This window comes from Bos javanicus, chromosome 10 (genome assembly GCF_032452875.1).
Source record: "Bos javanicus breed banteng chromosome 10, ARS-OSU_banteng_1.0, whole genome shotgun sequence".
Classification (NCBI taxonomy): Eukaryota; Metazoa; Chordata; class Mammalia; order Artiodactyla; family Bovidae; genus Bos; species Bos javanicus.
In genome coordinates this window covers 45,868,564-45,896,193 of record NC_083877.1, presented here as the reverse complement: position 1 = coordinate 45,896,193, position 27,630 = coordinate 45,868,564, and the positions used below count along the sequence as shown (strand labels likewise).

Below are 27,630 nucleotides of genomic sequence, written 5' to 3'. Positions count from 1 at the left end.
CTATTGTCTAATTTCTTTCATTCAACAGTAGTTATTCAAGTTTCTCAAACTTCTATTTCTTCTTCCCAAACAATACCAGACTCCTTCCTGTCCAATATGTACAAGAAGCTAACTTAGCATTTTTTGACACAAAATAACACTTACCTGACTGAGAGAAGAGACAGAGCTCTCATGACCATGGTTCTGGCCAGAAGAACCTGAGCAGCAGCCGTCACTCTCCTTAAAGCAACCACCCGGTCATGAGGATTTGCTAAGGCAGCTGCCTGTTCACCCAATGTTATTCTCCCAGAGGAACTCTTTTCTACAGAGCCATGGCAACCTGAAAAACATAAGATTTTGCTCAGTTTTCAAGAAGGTAAGGGAAAAAATAGCCAAACTACTGAAAAATTTTCCCTAGGTAGCTAGGTTCTAGGCTTCTAGGAAATAAAGCAAATCAATGTATTTTGCTCATCCATAAAACTGTTATATAGAAGATGGTTTGAGAGAAACAGATATTTCTAAGTCAATAATTTATTATAGGAAAAATATGATTCTTAAATTTTTTGGTTTTATTTTTGCTCATGTATCACTTCCACTGATATTAACATATAGAAAAAATATAGTTTTAAAAATATGCTTTGAGTACATATTCACCCAAATTAAAAAATACTACAAAATAGTTTTTGTTTCCAGGTTTCTCTTAACACAAAGTTAAAAAAAAACAAACTTTGCATTTTATAAATTCTTTTTATCATTTGAATATTTTATAAAAACAAAAGAATCAGAAGTTAGTATTACATTATACCTTCAAAACATTAAACACCTGGCTAAAGATAGTTGATGGGATAGAAAATATTGAACTCATTATTATTAACCTCTGCCTTATTATTTACTTTTCTAATAAGCAAATTAATACAGACTCTATAAAATCCATGCCAATCAGCATTCCAAGTTTACCTATTTGCATCAGAGTCTCTTCCATACTGTTGGTTGCTGTTACCATTGCTACTGATGCTCCTAATGGATCACTGTCAGGGAACTGAACTGGTTCTGGTACAATGCGGCGGTCGTTTAAACCAAGAGGTCCAGCAAGTAATTCAAACTCTTCTTCACCTGTTAGCTTTTCATCTTCATCAACATCCAACATGTCCCAGTCTTCTGGAATTTATAAAGAAAGAAATGGATGGTATGTAAATATAAACACGACACAACCCTGCTGGCAATGGTTATTGTGAGATAGGTCTAAGATGCAGATGGACTGAAAGCCTAGTCAGTGCCTACAAAATAAAATATAGCACCATCTCCTGGTGATCCAACTAAACTGCACTCTGGAGGAACAGTGGGACTAAGGGAAAGGGAGTGAGAGCAAATCCATTTAAACCAATAGCCCATGCTACAGTTGGTAATGGAGGTTTCAACTAATAAAAAATATTGTTATGGGGCCAACAAAGAGTAACTGACCCTGTCCACAATCATTAGGAAATGAGTTATTCCAAATCAATGAATGCTCCAGATAAACTGATGCTCACTTCTTTAGTTTTTACTTTCCACAATTAGGATGAAAATTCAAAATGTATTAATACTTCATACTTAACCTACTTTGAAAAAATATACATGCCACACAGAAATTAACATCCTGTGGGAAAATATTAGAACCCAGGTCTTTTTCCCTTGACTTTTAAAACTAGGGCTATTGCTATCATACTATCTTGAACTTTTGGGGGGAAATTTAAGTTAACATGTACGTAAATACAGAGAAACATACGAAGGTTAAGTTTTAGTAACAGATGTTAAGTAGAAGGTATATACAAAAATACATGTGAAATAAAGAGGTTCTCAAAACAACTACCTTCATACACACTGTCCTGCTTGCCAATAAGATCTGGAGCTTGTCCTTTGTACCTGCACCAAACACAAAGAACATTGTGTTTTCATATAAAACAATTATTACTCCAAAGCGCAAATTATGTCATTAGGACATTTTAAAGGTCATTAATAAAGCAACACAAAATAAAAAAGTAAGTTTCATGTTATGGAAAGTGAAAGTGTTAGTTGCTCAGTCATGTCCGACTCTTTACAACCTCATAGACTGTAGCCCACCAGGCTCCTCTGTCCATGGGATTCTCCAGGCAAGAATACTGGAGTGGGTTGCCATTTCCTCCTCCAGGGGATCTTTCCAACTGAGGGATCGAAACTGGGTCTCCTGTGTCTCCTGCATTGGCAGGTGGGTTCTTTACCACTAGGCGCCACCTGGGAAGTCCCTTCATGTTACGGGCTAATGTAATAAAAACCACTGGTATGTAGGTGTTTACAAAATCAGTGACTATTTTATCAAATAACTGTGGAGGTTTCTGAGTGACCAACATAAATCTTTTTTCCCCCCAATTTATTTATTAATGAGCAAAAACCTTATTCATTAGCTATTAATTGCTATTTAAGAATATAAAGAAGTAATATTTTCATGGAAGCTCATTTAATCTAAATAGTCTATTTTTTTAATCAAGAAAAAAGATCTTAATCAAGATGTCAAAAATATGGTGAAAAAAAAACAAAGGAAAAAGAGGAACATAAGCCTCCTGAAGGTTAAAGCAAAGGTCCCACTCACAATTTGTTAACAAATTTAAGATTAATATAGTCAAACTCCAGTGAAGGACCTGAGACCATACCACTGTTCCCAGACTATAGACTGCCACCTCTGGCAGGAACTTGAATTCTTCCACTTCCCTCATCCCTGTATCTAAATTCAGCAATCACAGGACTTTATAAAGGAAAAAAGTAAAGTGAAATTGAAGTCACTCAAGTCGTGTCCGACTCTGTGCAACCCCGTGGACTGTAACCCACCAGGCTCCTCCATCCATGGGATTCTCCAGACAAGGGTACTGGAGTGGTTTGCCATTTCAGGTAATTCTTCACATGAAGAAAACTACAATCCCCATGTCTTAATGAGAGATACTTCTATATACTTCAGTCAGAGCATCTGGATATCTACACAACTTCAAGGTACCTTTCAGAACTTGTTGCCTTGGATTTGGTCTTCAGGGCTAAGTACTTTTCCCTGCAGCTGCCACATAGCAGGTAGTATGGATTTCCACTCCCACATTCACCACCGAACCAGCCATCCACATAGGAGCCGTTGCTGCGATAGCCCTGGCGGTTTGCGCTCCGCCCGCAGCCTGGGTGATTTCTCTTCATGTGCTGATTGAAGTTGACGACACTGCATTCACACAGCTCACACACCACCACTTCTTCCCTGTCTTCAGACTCACAAACATGCTGCACAAAATGATTTCATATCACATGATTAGTCAAATTAACATATAATTAAGAGGTAAGTAGATCATTTATACTAAACTACTTGTTTACATATGCTGGAATATTTGCAAGATGTTCATCAAAGCTATAACAAATCAAAATTCAGATCACATGGTCTGAAGGTGTTCTTTGCCCCTTCCTCACACTAAGTGACAATAAAAGTAACTGACTATACTACTGAGAAAAAAATTATTAATACAAACAATCTGCCGCATCTCAATGATTTAAAATCCCTCCAATGAAAACTTTTATCTGATCATACCATGCGTATCTATTTTCTGAATCTCTAAGAAGTCATTTAGATTAATTTATCTTATTAACTTAATATATGATTTTCCCTATAAAACTTATACTTGTGAAATTCTCAGTTTCCCTGCTACAAAAAGTATAATGCTAAACAGTGTAAACATACAAACCCACCATGTACCCTGCCCTTTGATGGACGTATTTACAAGATCTAGGTGGCACTGGCTCCTAGAATGAGGCATTGCAGTGATTAAATAGAACCTATGAAGGAGAAGAGCATGCATTCAACAGCAAGATAAGCACAGCAGCCATGTTAAATACCCAGCAGAGTTGATTGGGACCTGATGCTTATTTGTAATCTCTTTGATATTAGAATCAAATGATCACAATATGGCTCTATTCATCTAGTCTGGGGAGAGAAGCAATAAAATCGCACAGAGAAAGCAACAAGAGAGACTTTTTCTTATTAGTTTGTAGGTATCAAAGTAACCTCAAGTGTTAGAGCCCCAAACTTTAGGATGAGATGTCAGACTTTTCAGAGAGTTACAACTCTAGGCAAGGCTGTTATTAGTAAGCTGTATGAACAGGAGGGCAGGAAAATAAGTCAGAGCAGCCCCCGCTGCAGTCACACACACCCAGGTAGGCCAATCCAGTACCTCTGGGATCCACATTCCCAGAATATCATTGTCACTGGTCAGGTCTTGTCCAAACATAGCTTCCATCGCTTCATCATCAAGATCAATTTCCAATTCCTCATCTAAATTAAAGTCATACAACGCCCCTGGGTCTTGTTGCAAAGATATTCCTTCTCTCCGACTTTGATTCCTGTGGGCCTGCACAGAGCGGTATAACCCCGCTCAGAACAAAACAAGAAAGGCATTTTATTTGCATGTATAAAATAATTCTGAATATTTCGCCAGTTCTTAACTGCCGTACAACGCAGGTAAGAGCCTATCTCAGCTGACTTACTGGACTCCAGATCATAAACATAAAACTTTACCTATCATATGTGCTTCTTCTTCTGTGAAATGGGGATAATAGCATTCATACCTTGCACAGTTGCTGATAGGTTTAAATAAGATAGTCCGTGTAAAATATTTTATAAAGTTTGTTATACAGAAGAACACTCAGTAAATGTGGGCTGTCATTATCCTTTCAGTTTTTTAAAATCAGTCCCTTTCACTATATATTAAATATACATCCTATATGTTCTAGGACAGTCTCAATGACTGTTCCTATAAACTACTGAATCATTATTTATGTTTTAAGAATTCAAGGATTAAACTCTGCTTTGACAAAAAACATATTCTAGATTTCAGTTTGGAAAATATATTCCCTATAACTTACATTTCATATGCCAATAACATAATCCTCAAAATATTTACTAATGTAACGAAAAAATACTTTTTTGCTTATCCAGGGCCTTACCTAGTAGTGAAGCCCTGAAGTCCACAAAGTACATCAGAAAAACCAGTGCCTACTTGGCACAGAACTCTTTCTAGTTCCTTCTCACCTGTGATATCTTAAACATGTATCTTCACTTCTTAAATTATGTTTCTTGAGGGCAGAGAGAGCATTTATGAAATTTCTCAATATCTGCAAGTGACTACTATAGCCTTCTGCATCCAGAGGGAACTTAAAAACAAATTTATGAATGTATGCTGTGATTTAAATTAAATAAAATTATATAAATGCATAGAAAGTAATATGCAAATAGTTGCTCTTTGAATGTGGAGGTACTGAATATTTAATATTATTAATCTACATCTTCTTTAATGTTGCTTATACATTGACTTTAAAATATAAACAAACTATATAATACTTTCATAAAGAGAAGGATATGAAACATATACTTACCTGCTCTTGCTAGCAATGTTCGAGCAGCTAAATCAAACTTGTGCCTTCTTGTTACTGCTGAGCGACCCCTAGCCGGCGGTCCACTTCCAGAAGCTGCATTCTCTGCATGATCCAGATTATCAGCACTAAAAGTGCAAATTTGAAAGCAATGCACATTTTAAAAAATCATCATGAACAGAAAACACAGGTACTAACTTGCTTGCAGTACATTTTCCTCCAAGTATTATCAAGAACAGTATGTTTATGATAAAATTTTGAAATATATCTTTTGTACTTGGCAAAGTTCCTAAGTTATAAATGTCATATTGCTCTGAGCAGTAATGTTATCTGATTTTGAAATACACCAACCATGAAATTATGCTTAATACAAGTTTAAATTCAAATGAGGTCAATAGCCTTAACTAAATCTTAGATGATTATATACTGAAAATCTGAAATGACTGGGAATCCTTGCCTTGGAACAACAGATATTTCAAAATAAGTTATGGAAATATTCACTGAGCTTGTCAGAAAAAGCCTGAAGATTAATATAAGATACAAGCCCCAATATGACTTCATGAACTAAAATGAAATGAAGATTTAAAGTCATAAGAAGTGCTGAATGAGGAGCATTTTAGAAAGAATTACAGAATACTTTATTACATTTTTTTTAATTGCATGATAATTGCTTTACAATGTTATATTGGTTTCTACATTTCTTTTTAGGCTAGGCATTATTACAGAAGTTGTTTTGCAACTTTAAAAAAGGGTGCATTGCATTGGATATTAAAAACTAAAGGTGAGATGAAAATATAAACCTATATTAAGAGACACAAAGATTTCTACTGAATCCATTTCTATTGAATGCATTAAATCAATTATATAAAAATGAACATTCTAGTTATTTAACATATAATAAAATTATTTTACCAACATGTTTATTTTATTTCAGAATAAACATTTTAGTTTTTAGTTGTTCTTTTCAGCAACTTTATATTAAAATTATTTCCTTATTTTCATAAAAATATCATTCAAGTCAAAACCTGTCATGTCATTTTCACCCTTCACAGAAACATAAACTTGTAACTGAAATGTCCGTCTTTTCATATATCTCTACTTAACAACCTTATACATTGGAAGCACCTATGAAGGGACATAAGTGGGGCTCTTGAGGCACCATTTATAACACATGGAACAGGAATATGGAAATTGGAATTTCACCTTTCACTAAAGCCTTCCTCCATTTCAGCAGCATCAGCTGACGGTATGTCTCCTGGTGACTGCAAATAACAGGGATCATTTGACTTCCCACCACTGCCTGCAACTGCTGCTCCGTGCCTTGAGTCTGCTGTGCTGCCTGACTGGGGCTCTTCCTCATCCTCATGCCCAGGGTGCTCTATCATCCACATGGCAAGGACGGTGATGTTCTGGGCATCAGCCTCGCCTCGAGCACCTGAACGGGTGGAAAAAAGGTCTAATATTGACTTCGGGCAAAATAATTATTCCTGCTATCAGTTTAAGAGTGCTTGCTATGATGCAACTGTAATTAAATCTTGTATTAAAAATCTTATCAAGCTTTATGGCCTCTTAAAAAACATATCACCCTTAATAAAGATCATGTTTCTCATATCTGCATATATTGATACTTGAAAAGTTACAGTACCTGTGGCTTCCATGGCTTTCGCAATCTGCCGGAGAGAGAACCCCATTTCTAACAAGGGTACTGCAATTGCTGGAGGAGGAGGAGAAGTTGAAAGTCTACTGCTTGGGTCTGACAAGGCTGAAACAAAAGAAACAGAGGTAAAGTCCTAAATATCACTATATACCACGAGTAAAAAGTGTTCCTTTAGTGACCATAATTCCCAATTTTCTTAATACTGTCTAAATTTAATGAAATGTTAAAGAATTCACTAATTGAATGTGATTAAGGTTTTTCTTAAAGATAAACCAGCTATTATGAAATAAACTTGCTGAAAACAATGGTTAATATTTTCTTTTTAAAAAGTTTTCTATTTACAAAAAGTTTTTAATTTTACAGAAATTTTACAGAACAGTACAAAAAATTCTTTTACCCTGAACTACTGGAGAATAAGTAAAAGACATAATGTTCCAGCTTCCCTGAATATACTAATACATCACTCCTACAAATAACAACATTCTCCTGCATAACCACAATGCAACTATCTAGTCAGGAAATTCACAATTATCATCTAATCCAGATTCTAGTTTCAAGGAAAGTCCTGATGTTTTTTACAGCAAAGGATCGAATCCAGAATAATCTTTACATTTAATTTTTCATGTCTCTTCAGCCTCCGATATTTAGAAGATTCCAGGCCAGTTACAGGGTAGAAAGTCCCTCAATCTGGTGTCTGCTATTTCCTCATGATTAGATTCAGGTTGTGCTTTTTGCAGGAGTATCACAGAACTGAAGTTGCCTTCTTACTGCATTCTATTAGATGGTCCATGATTTTATTTTGTCTCATTACTGATGATGGAACTTTGATTACTTGAGTTAAGCTGGTATCTGCCAGGTTTCTCCACTGTAAAATTAACTCTTTCTTTTCCTTTGTAATTAATAAGTATTTGTGGAGAAAAAACTATGAGAATATGTAAATATCTGATTCTTCATCAAAGTTTCACTCAGCATTTATTATGTTGGGGCTTCCCTGGTGGCTCAGACTGTAAAGAATCCACCTGCAATGCTAGAGACCGAGGTTTGTTCCCTGGGTCAGGAAGATCCCCTAGAGAAGGGATTGACTACCCACTCCAGTATTCTTGCCTGGAGAATCCCATGGACAGAGGAGCCTGGTGGGCTCAGTCCATGGGGCTGCAGAGTCGGACGAGACTGTGTGACTAACACTTCCACTTTCGTTTATGTTTCAGTTCAGTTCAGTCGCTCAGTCGTGTCCGGCTCTTTGCGACCCCATGAATCGCAGCACGCCAGGCCTCCCTGTCCATCACCAACTCCCAGAGTTCACTCAAACTCACGTCCATTGAGTCGGTGATGTCATCCAGCCATCTCATCCTCTGTGGTCCCCTTCTCCTCCTGCCCCCAATCCCTCCCAGCATCAGGGTCTTTTCCAATGGTCAACTCTTCGCATGAGGTGGCCAAAGTATTGGAGTTTCAGCTTTAGCATCAGTCCTTCCAAAGAACACCCAGGACTGATCTCCTTTAGGATGGACTGGTTGGATCTCCTTGCAGTCCAAGGGACTCTCAAGAGTCTTCTCCAACACCACAGTTCAAAAGCATCAGTTCTTCGGCGCTCAGCTTTCTTCACAGTCCAACTCGTTTATGTTTACTGGCTGAATTAATTATCACTATGATAGCTGACAAATGATGGTATTTTAAAGTCCATCAGTGCTTTCAGATTCATCAGTTGGTACTTCACTCTAAAGCAAAGCTCCTCCTTTTTCATATGGTTATAGATTCTTTTTGCATTCAAGAGTTATTATCTGTTAGTGTAATTATTGTTTTTTATGTCTCCAATCTCCCAGATTTCACCAGTGGATGCCCTTCCATTCTAATTTATATGTCCTTCAGGCCTGTGTCCATCATTCTCTGAGTATTTCACCACTTTGTGGCACAAGCCATTCTACACTCATCTCATACTCAGACCCGAAGTGCCACTTCTCTCAGAAGATCAAGGTTTCTTTTAATAGAGAATAGTATTTAGAAGATAGGATTTTGGCACTAGGCATGTGTACTGCTATTGAAGCATCACTGCTCCAAGGCTCTCTCAGTGGACAGTTGCCAGTGGAGGCCCTCTTCAACCTACATGGCTCTGACACCTAGTGCCAGACTATGAGGACACTTCTCAACCCACCTGGACTCAAAAAGCTCTATGCCAGGCCACTCCACACACAGAAGTTTTTTTCACCCAAACCTGGCTCTGACAACCCACTCTGGGCTACCATGCCACACACCTCCCTTACCCTGCTGGCATGAATGCCTACCTAGATTGGCCTCACTTAATGGCTTTCTAATTGGATTAGTAAGGAAGAAGGGAAGGAGGGAAGACTATCATTCTTATTTTTGCTTAGAAAAAAAGTCATTACTGCTACAGTGGTGATAGCCCTGATGTATCTGTTGAAGTTCACCTTGCCATGAAAGAGTAACAAAGGCTAGATTTACCCTCACCTTAAGCAACTAAAAAAAAAGACAAAAATTACCAAACAGTCTGCAGATGGATGATAGGCAGTGTGGGATGGTAATCCTCAAAGAAGGGAATCAAATGAGGCAAGGTGTAAAACTGTCTTAGCTTATGGCCTGGAAAAAATTTCCAAACCTGCAGGTCAGGGAAGGTAAATTCAAGCTACACTTAGGGGTCTCTCTGAATGGTGGAGACAAAGTACAGATTCAAAGGTGGCTAGAACTAACAGGGTAGGATACCAGACACCAGGGTAGGATACTCTTTTCATCTGTATAGAAAGAAGAGAGACCTATACAGAGAACTCCAGAAATGTGCAGAGGGTCCTCGTCACCTCAAGCCTTCAGCTGATGCTAATACAACTATCCAAAGCCAGGGAAAGAATCACCCAGAAGCAGCAGGCAGAACAATCCTTAGAGCTCATATAAGGTTGGGAAGCATCTGTGTTACAACAAGCCAGAATGAAAAAAAACTTTGTAATAAGGCATAAAGCACTGGATAGAATACTAAACAAACTGAAGGTTGTCCTGGTCCCACCTAACAAAGCTTAAAAGGAAGTCTTGAAAGAATCCAATTGTTTTCAAGTTACTTAACTGTATTCTAGAACAAAGTTAAAGTACAATTACAAAAGTACAGAATATCCAGCACTCAACTAGGTAAAATTCACAATGTCTGGTATCCAATAAAGTTACCAAACATGCAAAGAATCAAGAAAGCACAATTCAAAATGAAGAGATAAATTAGTTACTAGAAACAGACCTATAAATGAGAGAATTGATAAATTAAGTACAAGATATTAAAACAGATACCATAAATACAGTTGACGCTCATTTGTAGATTCCATATCTGCCGATAATTTACTCACTAAAATTGATTTATAACTCCAAAATCAATACTCATGGCACTTTCAGAGTCATTCACATGCACAGGATGACCAAAAGATTCAGTCTCCTGATGCATTTATTTCCAGCTAAGGTCAAACAAGGTGATGCTGTGTATTCTTGTTTCAGTTTTCAGACTATAACAAGTATCCTTTTCATGTCATTTAGTGTACTTTTTTTTTGCATGTTTTGTGCTTTTTGTTGGTGATTTCATTGTTTAAAATAGCCTCCAAGTGTAGCACTGAAATGCTGTCTGGTGTTCCTAAGTGCAAGAAGGCTCCAATGTGCCTTACGGAGAAAATATATGTTAAGCTTCACAAAGGCATGAGTTAATAGTGCTCCTAGCCATGAGTTCAATGCTAATGAATCAATAATACATTATATTAAATATAGTGTCTTTAAATTGAAACACACATAAAATAAGATTGTATTTTGATCAGTTGACAGAGTGTGATCAGAAGCTCGCAGAAAACTAGCCCTGTATTTTCACCAGGAATAGTGGTTCCGTTTTTGCTAATTCTGTGTTCACAGAACATAACTGTTCTAATAATGAGAACTGTTATTGCATGTATTCCATAAGGCAGAGGAAAGACTGAGTATGTTAAACAGACATGGAAAATTAAAAAAAAATACACAAAAACTTCTAGAAAACTACAATATGAAGGGAAAAACACACGGAATTTCCCAAGACCTCTGGGTGCTTCCCTGGTGGCTCATATGGTAAAGAATCTGCCTGCAATGCAGGTGACCCTGGGTTCAATCCCTGGGTCAGAAAAATACCCTGGAGAAGGGAATGGCTACCCACTCCAGGATTCTTGCCTGGAGAATTCTTGCCATGGGCTACAGTCCACAGGGCTGCAAAGAGTCGACATGACTGAGCAACTAACACTCACAATTTCTCTATAAAAAAGGCATAATTCAATCTACAGCTTCAAAACAGAGAAGACAGCTCAGTTTGATGAGGAAGATTCCCTTTAATTAAAAGCACTGTTTTACCAGAAAGAGACTCAAAGACTTAGAAAATGACCTTACAGTTGCCAAGAGGAAGGGACAAGTTAGAAAGTTTGGGATGTCATGTACACACTGCTATATTTAAAATGGATAACTAACTTGGAGGACAAGATGGCAGAGGAGCAGGTGGACGTGGAGTACATCCCTCTCCACAGATACATCAGGAATATACCTTCAGACATAGAAGAGCATGCAGAACACCAGCTGAAAACAGATGGGAGTACCTGACCAGCTGAAAAGAATATATAGAACCACGCAAAACTCAGTAGGTTGAAGGAACTAGGGGGGAAAACAGGAGTGTTAGTAGGACTGGACCTGCCCTCAGTGGGCTGGGAGACTGAAGCAGGGGTCCCATCCCCACATCGGGGCAACTGTCTGAGTCAGAGAAGAAACATCTAAGGCTGAGAGTGAAACAGCTCATCTGTGGCAGCCTAAATGGAATGAGAATCAGACAGTCCTTGCCGCAGCCATACATAACCAGGACAGAGATGCAGGTACCCTGGAAGGCATGGAGGGTGGGAGCTGGATTTTAGAGATTGTGGAGGAATGCCAGGGTGAGGGCTGCTATTGACTGTGGAGAGACAGATTGAGGGGAGGTGAGGGAGGAGATTGTGGTAGGAATTGCCTGTGGAGCAAAGCTGGGCAGCCATGGAAGCAAGGCGATACTGCTGAGTCACGTGTAGGGGATGGAGCCATCACCATAGCCTCTTTCCCCCTTCACGCCAGCATGGGCAGCTGAACAACAGAAAGCTTGGCCCATTAAACGCCTGATGCACTGAACTACAGAGTAGGACCCCACCCAGCATGCCCCTTTAAGTGCTTGACGTGCTGATCTACAGAGTAGGACCTTAGTCAGAAAGAGAAAGAGAAATATCATATTCTGATGCATATATATGGAATCAAGAAAAATGGTACTGAAGAATTTGTTCACAGGGCAGCAATGGAGAAACACACATAGAGAATAGACTTATGGACATGGGGAGAAGGGAGGACAGGATGAGAAGTATGGCAAGAGTAACATGGAAACTTACATTACCATATGTAAAACAGAGAGCCAATGGGAATTTGCTGTGTGGCTCAGGCAACTCAAACAGGGGCTCTGTATCAACCTAGAGGGGTGGGAAGGCGAGGGAGATGGGGGGGAGCTTCAAAAAGGGAGGGGATATATGTATACCTATGGGTGCTTCATGTTAACGTTTGCAGAAAACAACAAAATTCTGTAAAGCAATTATCCTTCAATAAAAAAATCAATTAAAAAAAAAAAGGATAACCAACAAGGATCTACTGTATAGTACATGGAACTCTGCTCAATGCTATGTGGCAGCCTGGATGGGAAAGGGGTTTGGGGGAGAATGGATACATGTATATGTATGGCTGAGTCTTTTCATTGTTCACCTGAAACTACCACAACATTGTTAATCAGCTATACCCCAATACAAAACAAAAAGTTAAAAACCACTGTTTTAGTGACGACAAAACACAATGCCCACATAATCAAGTCCCACCCACATGGAATGCCAAGGTCTGGGTGTCAAAGTGCATGACAGCACACACACCTGTGCGGTTGGTTGGCCTTGCTGACTGGGAATCAGGAGAAGTTAAGCTTTGCCTTCTTCCTACTTCATCAGAAGGAGAGGTTGGTAACGATGATATTGGAGGAGTCTGTGCACGACGCGTGGGAAGCACAGTGGTAGTTGGGTAACTAGAGAACATTTGCCTTTAAGGAAACAATAATGGTTAGCATAGAAATCCAATTAGAAAATAATATATACATAACAATCTCCTTATAGAAATATGCAACCTGGAAAAACTACACAAGTTGGCTACAGTTTAACTGGGGAGAGGGAAGATAGACTCTGCAGTTTTAAAAATCATTATCTCAAAGGATGCTTTTACTATAAAAGTAGTAACACCTTTTCATTTGTTCAAGCAAAATGAAAGTGACCTGACAAGTAGGGAGAATACAGAAATCAGCAAAATAGATTTTAAAAAAATCTCTGCCTTCGTGGAGCTTTCCTTTAATTACAATACCAAGATGACAGGGGTATTTTGGTAGGCATATTATAGTTAGACAATAAAGAAGACTTTTAAAGATAGATAACTTACAGTTACTTCAGATATATACATTTACTAGTAGCCATGAAAGTAGTCACATGGATTCAAAGTAATAGTCTATAGGTAAGTTATGGAAACAAAAGGTAAGTGCCTAGTCACACAACACAAATGAAAAACAGTATATGAATGTCAGCAGTGTAGAGAGGTAAAAGTACAGGAGAAGTAACCCCTCTCAGGCTAAGAAGGCAGACACTAGCTAAAGAATAAAGTCCAGGAAGATCCTCACTGACTGACTGCTCTTTAGATTTGCCGAACAGAACTAATGACAACTTTTTAAGCACCAAAACAGCACTGTCAACCCAGTCAAGTAACTGTGATATGATGAGGGCAGCTGTTCTCTGATTTTTCTCATGTTAAATGATGGTGAGCCAGGCGAGACAACTGCAACTCTACTAACACAGTCCCAGCCAATATGAGGTAAATGCAGACTAAAACGAAAGAAGGAGCCACAGGCCTGGTGGGGGCAAGGGAGCATTATTTTACCATGGAATTCCATGCCTACGGAGTTTCAGGGCAACAAAGAGTTACAGTGCTACTGATCCTCTGTTGATGCCTTGAATTCTGTAACTGCCAGAAAGATTAAAACACATATTAAAGTATCCTATCACTCTTCTTTTCCTCCTTTCTCAAATAGAAGTAACTCCTGGAGCTGTGTTACTTAAGAGAGACTAAGAGATAGCCAATGTGTGGGGACTGGCCACTGGTATAGCTACTAGGATTAGCACTCCTTCTGCCTAAAACGAGAACAATAATTCTTATTCTGTGAGATGAAGCTCACTGCATCAGAATCATGGAGACTTAATTCAAACGCAAACTAGGCACCACACTGGACCTACTGAATGTGACTTGCTGGGAGATAGGGTCCCAGAGCTTTAGAAAGCCTCCCAGATGGCTCTTGAGTACAACAAAATTTTACCATCATTACAATAACAACCCCTCTCCTACTCTCTTAAGATGTCAGTCTACACACTGGAAATAATGAGCTGTCAATTAAGGGAAGGGGGGAAAGAAATAAGAAAAAGGGAAAATAATCATTCTGCTTCCCTTAATTTCACTTAAGCCCTAGTTAAAAGAGGTCACAAAACAGTCTCTCTCCAAGAATTTTCACTTAAAGGTTTTCATTTGGAAAAGAAAAAGAAAAAAAAAAAACACAAAGGTTTTCATTTTGTCTAAACCTCTGGCAAACTGAAGCAAAAAAAGAAACAAACATTCTTTGGAATTTACAAGTCCACAAAATAGCATCATAAGACATGCTCTTTCATGTGAAGAGCAGATTTGGTTGATCTTTTCAGAAAGAATAAAAGTACACTTAAAGAATTATGCTTAAAAGGAAAATACCTGAGAAAAGAAAATTATTTTCCTGGAGCTAAGCTCTTTCTTGAGACTCTAATATTCAAAACACAGTATATACTTTTAAAGGAAAAAAATATTCAAAAGCCTAGCCAAAAAAAAAAAAAAAAAAAACACACCACATTATAAGGAGATAGAGTACTACAGTACCTGATTCTCAGTGGCACTGTTGCTTAGATCTGGGACCACCACTAACTGGCTGTGAGACTTCAAGCAAGTTATTAAACTTCTGAGGGGGCATTTCCAACCTCAGTAAAATGAATTTGACTATATGATCTCAGGTTCCCTCTAGCTCTAGAATGCCTTGCCCTAGTTGGGCACATTCTTCATAAGAAAACCATCATGTGTTTAGAAGCACAGGCATCAATACAGCAGACATTAACGGTCAACTTCCCTACCTGAGAAGACTAAGGGGCATCACCCCTGGGGACTCAGACGCAGGCACCGTTTCTGTGTCAGTGACTGGAGTCGTGGCAGTTGTGGTGTCCTCCAGTGAGCTGCTCATAAAGGAAGTTGTACTTGAGGCTGATGGGCTGGTGGTAACTGGGGTCTGTGCCTGTTGGGCTTGGTCACTTTCCTCAGCTTGTTGATCAATCTCTATAAACCAAGGTTATAGTTAGACAGTAGTAAGGATTTTTTTTTTTAAGCGATGAGGAAATGGGAAACTTTTAATTTGGAAAGTTTCTAAGTATATTTCATAAGTATCAATTTCTGTGAAGGATTTACAGAAAAAAATGTTCTTCTATATATACATCCTTATATCCACTATTGTGGGGATTTCCAGGTAGCTCAGTGGTAAAGAATCCACCTGTCAATGGAGAAGATGCAAGAGACCCAGGTTTGATCCCTGGGTCAGGAAGATCCCCTGGAATAGGAAGTGACAACACACTCCAGTATTCGTGCCTGGAAAATTGCATGGACAGAGGAGCCTGATGGGCAATAGTCCATGGTGCCACAAAGACACGACTGAACATACATTCATTACTGTCTCGTTATTATAGCCTCTTTGCTGACATTACTTGGCCGAAAAAGGTCTGTCTAGTCAAAACTATGGCCAGTAGTCATGTAGGGATGTGAGAGTTGGACTATAAAGAAAGCTGAGCACCGAAGAATTGATGCTTTTGAACTGTGGTGTTGGGAGAAGACTCTTGAGAGTCCCATGGACTGCAAGGAGATCCAACCAGTTCATCCTAAAGGAAATCAGTCCTGAGCAGTCATTGCAAGCACTGATGCTGAAGCTGAAGCTCCAATACTTTGGTCACCGGATGCAAAGAACTGACTCATTGGAAAAGATCCTGATGCTGGCAAAGATTGAAGGCAGAAGAAGGGGACAACAGAGGATGAGATGGTTGGATGGCATCACTGACTCAATGGACATGAGTTTGAGCAAGCTCTGGGAGTTGGTGATGGACAGGGAGGCCTGGCATGCCGCAGTCCAAGGGGTCACAAAGACTCAGACACGACTAAGCAACTGAACTGAACTGCTTATAGCCTCTACAGACAATAATGTAACAAGCTCTTGTAATTACTCATTTCTTACTTCAGAGAAGGTACTCTTTCACTTATTCTTGCAAGATTTAACCAGAGGTTCTCTAAGGATCATTAAAACTGTTTCCTTAGCAGTTTGATTTTGATGTCTATCTTTAGTCTTCAAACAACAAAGAAGAAGATATGTAAATACAAGAATAAAAACCTAGACAGAAACTCCCAAGTTCTAAAAAAGGACAATGCCTCACAAAATAAACTACTCTTAAATGTTGTTTTTTTTTTTCCCCCATACGTTAAAATGTCAAAGCACTTGCAATTTTTTCTTATCTGGTAAGGGAACTTACAAATAAACATAATCAAGATAGCTGCTGTTACAAATAGCTAGCTAATTCTCTTTGGTTTGTGAAGTGACCAGCTACTTTTCATAATCATGATCATAACAACTTCTGTTTATATGCACCATACACATCTCTCTGCCTATTTACTATCTATGCTAAAGAAGGAAGAAGGGGAATAAGGGAAAACGAAAAAGCAGAGGAAGTCGGAGGGAAGGAAGGGGAAAAAAAGGAAGCACCATGAAGGTAGGTGACTTTGTTTTGTTCACTGTTGTCTCCCCAAAATCAAGAAGGGTACCTAGCACACTGTAGGTACTCAAAAAATATTTACTTAATGAATTTCATTTTTATTTTCAGAACTCTTATTATCCCCAAAGGTGAGGATAAAAGATAAACAAGGATTTTTATACACAATATACAGCCTATGAAAGTAGAACTTTTAGAAAGTCCTTTAAAATATCTCTGAAAGTTATCAAAATAATATATATATATTGAATCAGATCAACAAATACATGAGTACCTTTTGCGGCATGAGTTAAATTTCAGTTTTACAAAATGTAATAATTATTAAGTTTCAATACTTCCATAAGTTAAAAATAAAAAATTATAGGTATAGGCACACCTCAGAGATTTCACTGCAATAAAGCAACTCTTTGATTCCCCAGTGAAGAAAAAATTATGTTTACACTATAGTCTATTGAGTGTGCAAAAGCATTATGTCTAAAAATCAAAACCAATGTACATACCTTAACTAAAAAATACTTCATTGTTAAAAAATGCTAACCATCATCTAAGCCTTCAGCAAATCACAGTAGCAACATCAAAGATCACTGATCACAGATCACCATAAGAAATACAATAATGATGAAAAAGTCTGAAATGCTGTGAAAATTACCAAAATGTGACAGAGACACAAAGCAAGCAAATGCTGTGGAAAATGGCACTGAAAGACTTGCCTAACCCGGAGTTGCCACAAATCTTCAATGTGTAAAAAATGCAGAATCTGCAGAGTGCAATAAAAAGAAGTATGCCTGTAGACAGATGGTTATTAATATAAAGAAGCAGAAAGGAACTGTCTGCCTTGCAAAGGAAAAAACACTCCGAAAACTTTTTGGCCAAAAAAATTTATAAATCACTTACAGAATATATCACTTCTGACAATTATGAGTAACTTCAACAGCACAAAGCAAAAATTTTTTGAAAATCAGATAACTTACCTTGCTTAATTTTGCCCCCAAATTGGTCTTCCAAAAGCCCATGGACCACTAATTTATAGATCATGGCTTGAGCTCGTTCCAGATCTGCTAATCCCAGTGCTCTCTTTATGGGTGACCGCATGACCGCTCGCTTCACCATGTGGCGCATCAAAAACTGAAGGGCTGCACGCATCTCCACGTCTTCATGAACAACTGGAGAGCTTGCACAGTCTGAGTTGTGGCCATTTTCAGCCAGAACTTTTGGTATCAGCAACAGTTCAGCATATTTACTACAGCCAAGAAGAGCACTGAGTGACTTCATAGCACCGAGGTAGAGATAGGACAGCTGGACTGCTCTGATTTCTGACTGGGCTATGTCATGGTTTTTGGACATGTGTTCATGATTTTTTCTTTTTCCTTCTGTTATCTGATGTTGGGATTCCACACCTGGCACTGCTGAATCTAAAGAAAATGAAGCTATTTCGTTTTCTGATTTGGAGCTTGTGGTACCCTTAACATCATCAGATGTTAAGCCCGTTCGTGTGTCCAAAGCAGATTCACTCTCAATTTTCTGTTCAACATCCCCTTTCTCCTCAGATTCATGTCGGTGTTTCTTTTCATGTCGCTTCGTGCTCTGTTTGCCCATGTCTTCATGAATGCCAGTCAGATATGTGAGGTCCAGCAACACAGAAGCTGTCAGGCCTCGAAATCGTGCCACGTCAAAAGGAAGTGGTTCACAGGGTTCCAGATTATACAATGGAGTATCACTAGGCGACCAAAAAGTTGGGAAGCTTTAATAAAGATCAGAATGACACAGGAAGAAGCAAGTGAGGGATAGACGAGAGGAAGGTATAGAAAATAATGTAGACAAAATAAGATGTATCAAAACAGAGAATAAACTACACAAACTAGAGAACTCATTACAAACAGAAAAATGAATCCATTATGAGAAAAATGGGGAGATGTGATGTTAAACGCAAAAGCAATGAGATGTTCCTGTGCCTTCAAATATGAATATTCATTATTATATGACCTAAGTCAGGGACTAGCAAAATTTCTATAAAGAGCCAAATAGTAAATATCTTAGGACTTGAAGGCCACATAGTCTCTGCTGCAACTTTTCAACCCTGACATCATTGTGTGAAAGCAGTCACTGATAAACCTGAATGAACGCTTGTGGCTATTTAAATTTAACAGGAGCTGGGCCAGGTGTGGTTTGCCAATCCCTAATGTAAGCTATTCAGAAAGTTTGTACAATAAATCTAGCTTATTATATGGGTAATGGCCATTTAAAACCTATTTCAGATTAAGACTTTGTTTCATTCAGAAAAATTACCTTGTAGTCTTCAATAATTGCTTTCAATTTAGTTTAAGCAAAAAGATGACTACATATTTCCTAATATCCAGCAAGAATTCCCAAAAGTTTCAACATGCTATAACCATTAATAAAGAACTGGAATAGAAAGCTTTAGAAAGTATACAAAGTTTGGTGGCATACATTTGTTCTAATAATCTAAATTTTGGTTCCAGCTTAATCTACTCTTATTTTCTCTTTGGGTCATTTTTCTTATTAATATGTGTTTTAATTTAATCATTTTGCTTTATTGTTTGCATCTTAGTAAGGCAATGGCACCTCACTCCAGTACTCTTGCCTGGAAAATCCCATGGACGGAGGAGCCTGGTAGGCTGCAGTCCATGGGATCGCTAAGAGTCAGACACGACTGAGCGACTTCACTTTCACTTTTCACTTTCATGCATTGGAGAAGGAAATGGCAACCCACTCCAGTGTTCTTGCCTGGAGAACCCCAGGGACGGGGGAGCCTGGTGGGCTGCTGTCTATGGGGTCACACAGACTTGGACATGACTGAAGTGACTTAGCAGCAGCAAGGCATCATAAATCCTTTCCAAAACAAGACAAAGAACTAAAGAAAAGGTAGATACTTTCACAAGTTAAATTTTCATTGTTTTCTTAGCCTGGAGTCCATTAATTCCTGAAACTGTGTGTAAACTCACATGTGTTATTTTTCAGCTGAGAGGGTCCATAGCTATCATTACAGTATATAATACTACCACCTCCAAAAAATACTGAAGAACCATTGTTTTTGATATTGTCCCATGTCATATTAATAAAGGAATCACTTTAAGCAGTACAATGAACAGTTACATAATATCGTCAATAAATCCATGTTTTCAAATGATACAATTATGTAGTCATTAGTTAAGTAAGTCCCCTTATTGACTCAAATACTTAACATACTTCCTTTTAAACATATGAAGTTTCTATTTCACACAAATTCTACCTGATTCCAAACACATCTAAATGCTTTTAAGCACACAATTCGTGCCAAATAAACATAATTTTCATACCTATCAAAAATGTTACACACTCAAGGTATAGAAATATATGCTTTAAAAAAAAGAATATTTAAAAACAACAGATAATACAAAACCTAATTTTAGTCACAAATGTTACCATCCTATTTCCTATATAAAATGGAACTAAGAGATCTGCTGTCTGGCTTTTTTTCTGTCCCAATGTGTAATGGAAATGATTAAAAAGCAGGAAGTTAAATGAAAAACAGACAGAAGGATCCTACTTAGTCTAAACTAGTGAGGTTACCTTTTTTTTTCACAAAACAAAGTAAAAACTATATATTTTACAAACTACTAGTATTCCAAGGAACACAAGTTTGGAATACCCCTTTAGGAAATCAATAGTACTCATACCCAGATGTACGAAAAATGTTATTTTAAAAAGTTAATTGGCAGCTCACCTAAAATACATAATTACTCACTGTCCATAGGCAATAGCACATTTCACCAATAAATATTCATTTGCTAACAGTGTAACTCAACAAATCATACCTGATGGTAATTTCTGCTTCATCCCATTGGACTTTGGCAGACGTGCTGCCCTCTTTGACCACTCCCAGCAGCGTGGCATGGCGCCCAGTTTGCTTGTGAACACACCGACCTCCAACTCTAAGACCAGCATCAACTCCTCCTATCACTGCCAGCACAGGCCACACCTCTAGGCAAAGGGTCCTCAGCTGCGGTTCTGACAGGTCAGCAAGGCCATGCCTACTGTGTTTACCTTTCTCTTCCTCTTTGTTTTCCTTTTCTTCTCTCGTTTCATTTTCCTCTCGGCTTTGAACCGAGCGGCTTTTCTTTAGCTTCTGACCTGATTCTTTAATACATATCTTAATTTTGTGTAGCCTTTCCATCATTTTTTTGTTAATGCAGTAAGTCCAACGGTCTGTTCGATGAAGGATACGAATAAGCTGAATAGTGGCCTCTGCCAGCACTGCAGCTACTGGACTACAAATAGGATCTCCTGGAAGGAGGTCTCGTGGTGTGCCACGCATCTGCATATCACAAATTTTCACCTATAAAAGAAAAGAGGGTGGCAAATGTGTGATTATTAATAGTCATCCTAAACTATTAATTCTATAAATCACAAAACTATAAATCTAGCACATGTAATCCAATGTGGAACTAGTATTTGGTCTCCTGATATATGTGTATTGTACTGTTGGCCCTCAATAAGAAATGAGCAAGTATTACGGCTCTACTAAAGTCAGTAGCAGTATGGTCCTGAGAAATAAGTTACCCTGTCATTTAAACCTTCTGCAGCCTGTGAGTAGGAGTGCTGTTGTGGTCACTCAAAAGATAGGTACAGACCAAGGTGTATGTGATTCAATCTGCTGTGCTGTGCTTATTCGCTCAGGCGTGTCCAACTCTTTGTGACCCCATGGACTGTAGCTCCTCTGTCCGTGGGGATTCTTCAGGCAAGAATACTGGAATGGGTTGCCATGCCTTCCTCCAGAGGATCTTCCCAACCCAGGGATCGAACCCAGGTCTCCCACACTGCAGGCAGATTCTTTACCGTCTGAGCTATCAGGGAAGCCTTAGTCCCCACTCTAAAAGTCTTGACTTCACTCTAATCCTTAAGACTCCAGGATAATAATGAGTCCTGGGACCATCTTATATTGTTTCAGAGGCACAAAGATAAACTCACAAGATTATAAAATTGGTCACACATTTCAAATAAGACATAGAGGTTAAAAGAAGAGAAAGACCTGGGTTCAAATCTTATATCTGTATAATCTTCAGAAATTATTTAATCTCTCTAAACCTCAGCTTTTTCATCTGGAAAAAAAACCTGACACTAATACCTCTATCTATCTCTTACTATATTAAAGATTAGACTATGCACATAAAATGCTTATCAGCACTTTGCTGTATGCCAGACACACAGTAAATATTAAAAAAAATATTAACTATTATTAGTATTGTTTCTATCAGATTCTGAAGTCAGACAACACTTCTGGGTAGAATAAACTGATTGATATAAAACCTACCTAAGGTTAAATTAATTCCTTCAAGTTTCACAGATGTTACAGAGCAATAGGCCATCATTCTAACCAGAACATACTAAGAACCTGCTCTGGGCTGCAAGAATATCACCAGGGAAAGGGATAAAAAGGAAGTACTGGGGTGCCTGTTTATTCATTTCCAATTCAGTTTTGTTGGCCAGCTGGTTCAAGAAGCAGTTCCACTATCTCATGAGTAGCTAGCTTGAAATTATACCTCCTTGAAAATTTTTTAAAATATATTTAAAAGGCCAGAATAAATTATACTTTCATGGTTAGAATTTACCAAATCTAGCATTTTCATCACAGATGCACGATATGTGAGACAGCTTGACATCTTCCTACTAAAAAATAACTAGAAATTCTGGAGACCAGACCTAGGCTATACTACATCCTCATGTAAAAGGATGGAGTAGAAAACAAATCAATCCTCCCAGCGAGACCACAAAGAAGTTTCTCTCTGTGTGGGTTTTAGATTAGGAGGAAAAAAAGTTTTAGTGAGAGGGTATCACTTTAATACTGTTCTGAGGACTTAGGGTTCAAATTTACACCATCTACAGGGTCTGAAAACCCTCAGAGGAATGAATGAAAAGCAGCTTCCCCATCATAACTGAAACCTCCATTATTCACAGAATAGTATCTGACTACACTGAGGTTATTTTTAGATTCCTCTCTCATAGGCACAACTGCTAATGAACCAGATTATCCGTAAACTATTTCCTGTAATTCCTGTAATCCCACATAAGTTTCAAAGTTGATTCACTATACTCAAATTATCAGAATATCAAAATAGTCCCTTAAAAAAGAGTAACGATAATTTAAAAAAATAATCTAACCTTCTTCTGGAAGACTAAATTTACCTGAGAAGGTACTTCTAATGGTAGAAATAGCTTCTTGTACCTATAAACTCTGTATGATGTTAACAAATATTAATAAAAAATAACAAATATTCTTCATGCTTAATTATGAAGGTCTGAGGTTTCATTACCTTTTCCCCTGGGTTGCTACTATAGAACATTACGCATGGGTACAACTCTGCTGCATCCACATCTTCAAAAGCTAATTTGGGTTCCTATAGTGTGGCACAGGTGATGGGAAAAAAAGGAAACAAAAATATGTTTTAAAATTGATAATATCCAATACATATTAAGATTCAAAGCTCTTACGAGACACAGTAAGTTACTAGATTCAAATCTCAGTTATCTTTGCTAAGGAAATTCCACATATAATAAATGATCTTAATTTGTTCCTCTGTTACAACTGTCTTATTGGGATTTTACTATTGTCTTTTTCTTTTCATTTTTTGATGCTGATAAATATCATAAGAACCAAAAGGACTAGAGAAAAAGCAGAGAAGAGCAAATAATCTGTAAACTGAATAGCTAGCACTAACTGAGTCAAGGATAAGTAAAAAGAAAAACTCCATGACATAAATCACAGCAAGATCTTTTTTGGTCCAATTCCTAGATTAATGAAAATAAAATAAACAAATGGGACCTAATTAAACTTAAAAGTTTTTCCACAGTAAAGGAAACCATAAACAAGACAAAAAGACAGCCCTCAGAAGGGGAGAAAATATTTGCAAATGAAGCAACTTACAAAGGATTAATCTCCAAAATATACAAACAGGGCATACAGCTCAGTATTAAAAAAAAAAAAAAATCAAAAAATGGGCAGAAGCAATCTGGCATTCTGTGATGACCTGGAGGGATGGGATGGGGAGAGGGGAGGGAGGGGATGTATGTATAATTATGGCTTATTCACACTGTATGTTAGAAACCAACACAACAGTGTAAAAATTAAAAAAACAAAAAAGACTTCAGGAAAAAAATGGGCAGAAGACCTAAATAGGCATTTTTCCAAAGAAGACATCCAGACAGCCAACAAATACATGAAAAGATGCCCAACATCACTAAACTATTAAAGAAAAACAAATCAAAACTACAACAAGGTATCACCTCACACTGGTCAGAATGGCCATCATCAAAAATCTACAAACAACAAATCCTGGGACCTGAGGGACAGGACGGGGTGGGAGATGGGAGGCAGGTTCAAGAGGAAGGGGACATATGTATACTTATGGCTGATTCATGTTGCTATCTGGCAAAAACCAACACAACATTGTAAAGCAATTATCCTCCAATTAAAAATAAGAAAACAGAATACATGAGAAAGTTGAGACCCTGGAGAAAAAAAAAGTGCTGGAGAGGGTATAGAGAAAAAGGAACCTCATACATGGCTAGTGTGAATATAAATTGATACAGCCACTATAGAGAACAGTATGGAGGTTCCTTGAAAAACCAAACCTGGAACTACTGTATGACCCAGCAATCCCACTATCAGGCATATACTCAGTGTTATGGGGGTTCCTCTATGGGTTACTTTCCGTCAAATTTATGACTTTGTTATGCTCTCTTATGATATTAAAAGTAAACATTTTAAACAAACAAAAAGACACATGAACCCTAATGTTCACTGCAGCACTATTTGCAATAGCCAGGACAAGGCAGTAACCTAAATGTCCATCAACAGAAGAATAGATAAAGAAGATGTGGTACATACATATGAAATATTATTGGCCATAAAAAAGCATGAAATAAGGTTATTTGCAGAGACATGGATGGACCTAGAGACTGTCATAAAGAATGAAGTCAGAAAGAGAAAAGTAGACATCATACATTAATGCATATATATGTAATCTAGAAAAGTGGTATAGATGCAAAGCAGAAATGGGAACACAGATGTAGAGAACAAATGTATGGATACCAAGGAGGAAAGGGTAGAGGTGGGAAGAATTGGGAAGTTGGAATTGACATATTTACACCTCGGATAATATGTATAAAATAGATAACTAATTTAAAAAAGAAAACAAAACAAGCAATGTCTCCGAATAAGTTTCAGTACCTCTCCATTCTTCCCAAAGGAAATGGTCCTGGCTTCCATGTCTAACACACAGGTAATGAAATCTCCTTGAGTAAAGCTGGATAACGTCAGAGTCTGTTCTCCGTTGTGATAGAGGTTACCACTGTAGGCCCGATAGAGCCACATATCCGAGGTAGTACGGTGGTTAAAGTCGTGTACTGGCCAACGAGAAACTCCAACACACGTGCCTTCATTACCTCTGTTTTCCTTCACAATGTAAAACTAAAATCAAGTGGTAATGTTCACTAGTATTCAAAAAAACTTTTTTATATACCATTAACCATATAAAGCAATACTGAGGAATATGTTTATAAAGAATTAAGCATTTATGAGAACGTAAGTTTATTTTTAGCTTAAGTGAAAATAACACAAAAATGAAACAGTTTCATCATTTTTTAAAGAGTTTAAGGCAAATTTAATATTTACCATGTAGTACATGTAGAATAACCTCTGAATATAACCTCTGAGTATTTATTTGAAATAAACAATTTTAACTTACATCTTAATTATGAAGTTGAGAAAGTACATCAAGTCCAGAAAATTTTTAATGGACAGCTTCAATTCTTTATATACAAAATTTCTAATTACTCTTATGTATACTTCTGTTCAGAAAAGAGTTAATATAGCAGGCTTTAGACTGCCCTCTTTCAAAAGGCATGCTTATAACAGTGGCCCCTTAGCAAGTACCTAAGGCCCTTGCTAAGTGGCCCCTTAGCAAGTAACTCGACTGGTAAACAGTTTCCTACATTGTTACAAAACATTCCCTAAATGATTCAAGCAGCTTACCAGGACAAGAATGTTTGAACAAACAATGTGGTTTACAATGAACATGAACTTTCCTTTTGGGAGTCTGGACTTTTAGCACATGCCAGGCAGAGGGTACCTTCATTACCAGTCTCCAGTAAAAATCTTGGGAACCAAGTCTCTAAGGGGCTTCCCTAAAACATCATACACATGTTGCTGTATTTTGCTGGTGAGACAAGTGTGTGGTCCATGTGACCCTTCGTGGCATGGAGAAAACGTAAGGAAGCCTGAACATGTATTCCTCTAGATGCTTCCTGTGTCTTTTCCCCTTATTATCTGGCTTATATCTTTATATCCTTACTACCTGTTATAGAAAACCCCAGTCATCATGAATACAATGATATACGGAGTCCTATGAGTCCTTCTACCAAATCTTTGAACACAGGGGTAATCTTCAGGATCTCCAACAACAGCAGTGGCAACATGAGCTTCACTAGAACAACTCTATATCATTAAAATATAAGTACATATTTGGGAACAAGAGAGAACTGGGGAAAGAGAAAACTCTAATGCCTATGTGGTTATACATTATGAAACAGCAGGTGAGTGGCTATCTATTGTGAGAGACAAAAGTTACCCATGGAATTCAAAAGTAATAAGAGTCAACCACAGGAGGGCTGGCTCACTGGATCCCCTAGCTGCTTTTGGCCCTGTTAGTTAGGTGAGGGGAAAAGAGCAGAAAAGTGTTGTTTTCCTCTCTAGGTGGGAAGTGAAAGGGCCTAAACATTCCCACACATGAGCTTTGGATAGGCCAAAGAATAAAAATAAGCTTGCAGTTGCTCTCTCCTCCAGGTGGCAAGAGAAAAAGTTCAAAAATCCCTGAGGTGAGTTTTGGGGAAACCAAAAATATTAGAAGTGTATGTTGCTCTTTCCTCCAAACAAGAAGAGATAAGGTATTTAAGTCAGTTCCCAGGGTGGAATAAAGATTTATAAAGAAGGAAGGAAGGAATGGGAGGGAAGGGAAGAGATGGGAAGAAAGGAAGAGATGAGGGGGAGAGAGAAGAAAAGAAACTACTCCAGCAATTTTCTTTAGCCTGGAAGCTGCCACTACTATACTAGTACCCCAGTCCAACCAATTAACCTTGTAAATCCTTAATTTACTGCTAGGGGTCTAAGTAAACTTGACAACTGAGAGGAAAGTAAATTTTACAAAACAGCTTCATTTCGTGGCTACTGCATCTGGATGTATAATAAAAGATAGTGTAAAATGTTACATGGTATAACTTCATAAACACTAAGAGATCAAACTAGTAAGTGAAAGCTGCAGAGGACAAATGTTAGTGGCACACAACTTCCCTGCTTTTTGTCCCTGGCGAGTAGATTGGAATTTAAATTCTTTGAGTAATGGAAACAAAACAAGCCTCTATAACTAACAATTTTTTGTTATGATATTTGCCTATCAGAACTACGAGAACAAAGAGAAACAAAATAAAGACTGGCAGTCTTCACACAAAAATATACATTGAGAGTTTTAAAAAGCAGTTGTTAGGTGCCAATTAGTTCCTGTAAAATCAGATGTCTGACCCTTAGAGTCTGATGATTTTCTAGCCTGCAATGAGTATTTTTGAGTAAGTACATCAAATCTATACTTTAAGAAGGCAAAAAGACCTTAGTCATTTAGACTTAAAATGCAG

General features: G+C 37.9%; 1 protein-coding gene across 20 annotated transcripts in view; it reads right to left on the bottom strand.

Annotated features, from left to right (window-relative positions):
• The window catches only part of HERC1 (HECT and RLD domain containing E3 ubiquitin protein ligase family member 1), a 232,895-nt gene that overhangs the window by 50,541 nt on the left and 154,724 nt on the right, over nt 1-27,630 (bottom strand). For 17 of the 20 annotated variants that reach the window (XM_061431034.1, XM_061431032.1, XM_061431035.1 and 14 more), the window contains 14 exons: nt 25,175-25,414; nt 23,259-23,342; nt 20,763-21,283; nt 17,919-18,688; nt 15,277-15,475; nt 12,970-13,130; nt 7,037-7,153; nt 6,595-6,826; nt 5,395-5,519; nt 4,173-4,393; nt 2,984-3,252; nt 1,829-1,881; nt 937-1,137; nt 145-319 (listed from right to left, as the gene is read on the bottom strand). In XM_061431034.1, coding sequence (XP_061287018.1) covers nt 145-319; nt 937-1,137; nt 1,829-1,881; nt 2,984-3,252; nt 4,173-4,393; nt 5,395-5,519; nt 6,595-6,826; nt 7,037-7,153; nt 12,970-13,130; nt 15,277-15,475; nt 17,919-18,688; nt 20,763-21,283; nt 23,259-23,342; nt 25,175-25,414 — 3,368 coding nt within the window. The remainder of the gene's footprint in view (nt 1-144; nt 320-936; nt 1,138-1,828; nt 1,882-2,983; nt 3,253-4,172; nt 4,394-5,394; nt 5,520-6,594; nt 6,827-7,036; nt 7,154-12,969; nt 13,131-15,276; nt 15,476-17,918; nt 18,689-20,762; nt 21,284-23,258; nt 23,343-25,174; nt 25,415-27,630) is intronic. The other 3 variants (XM_061431038.1, XM_061431045.1, XM_061431040.1) reach the window with 2 other exon arrangements.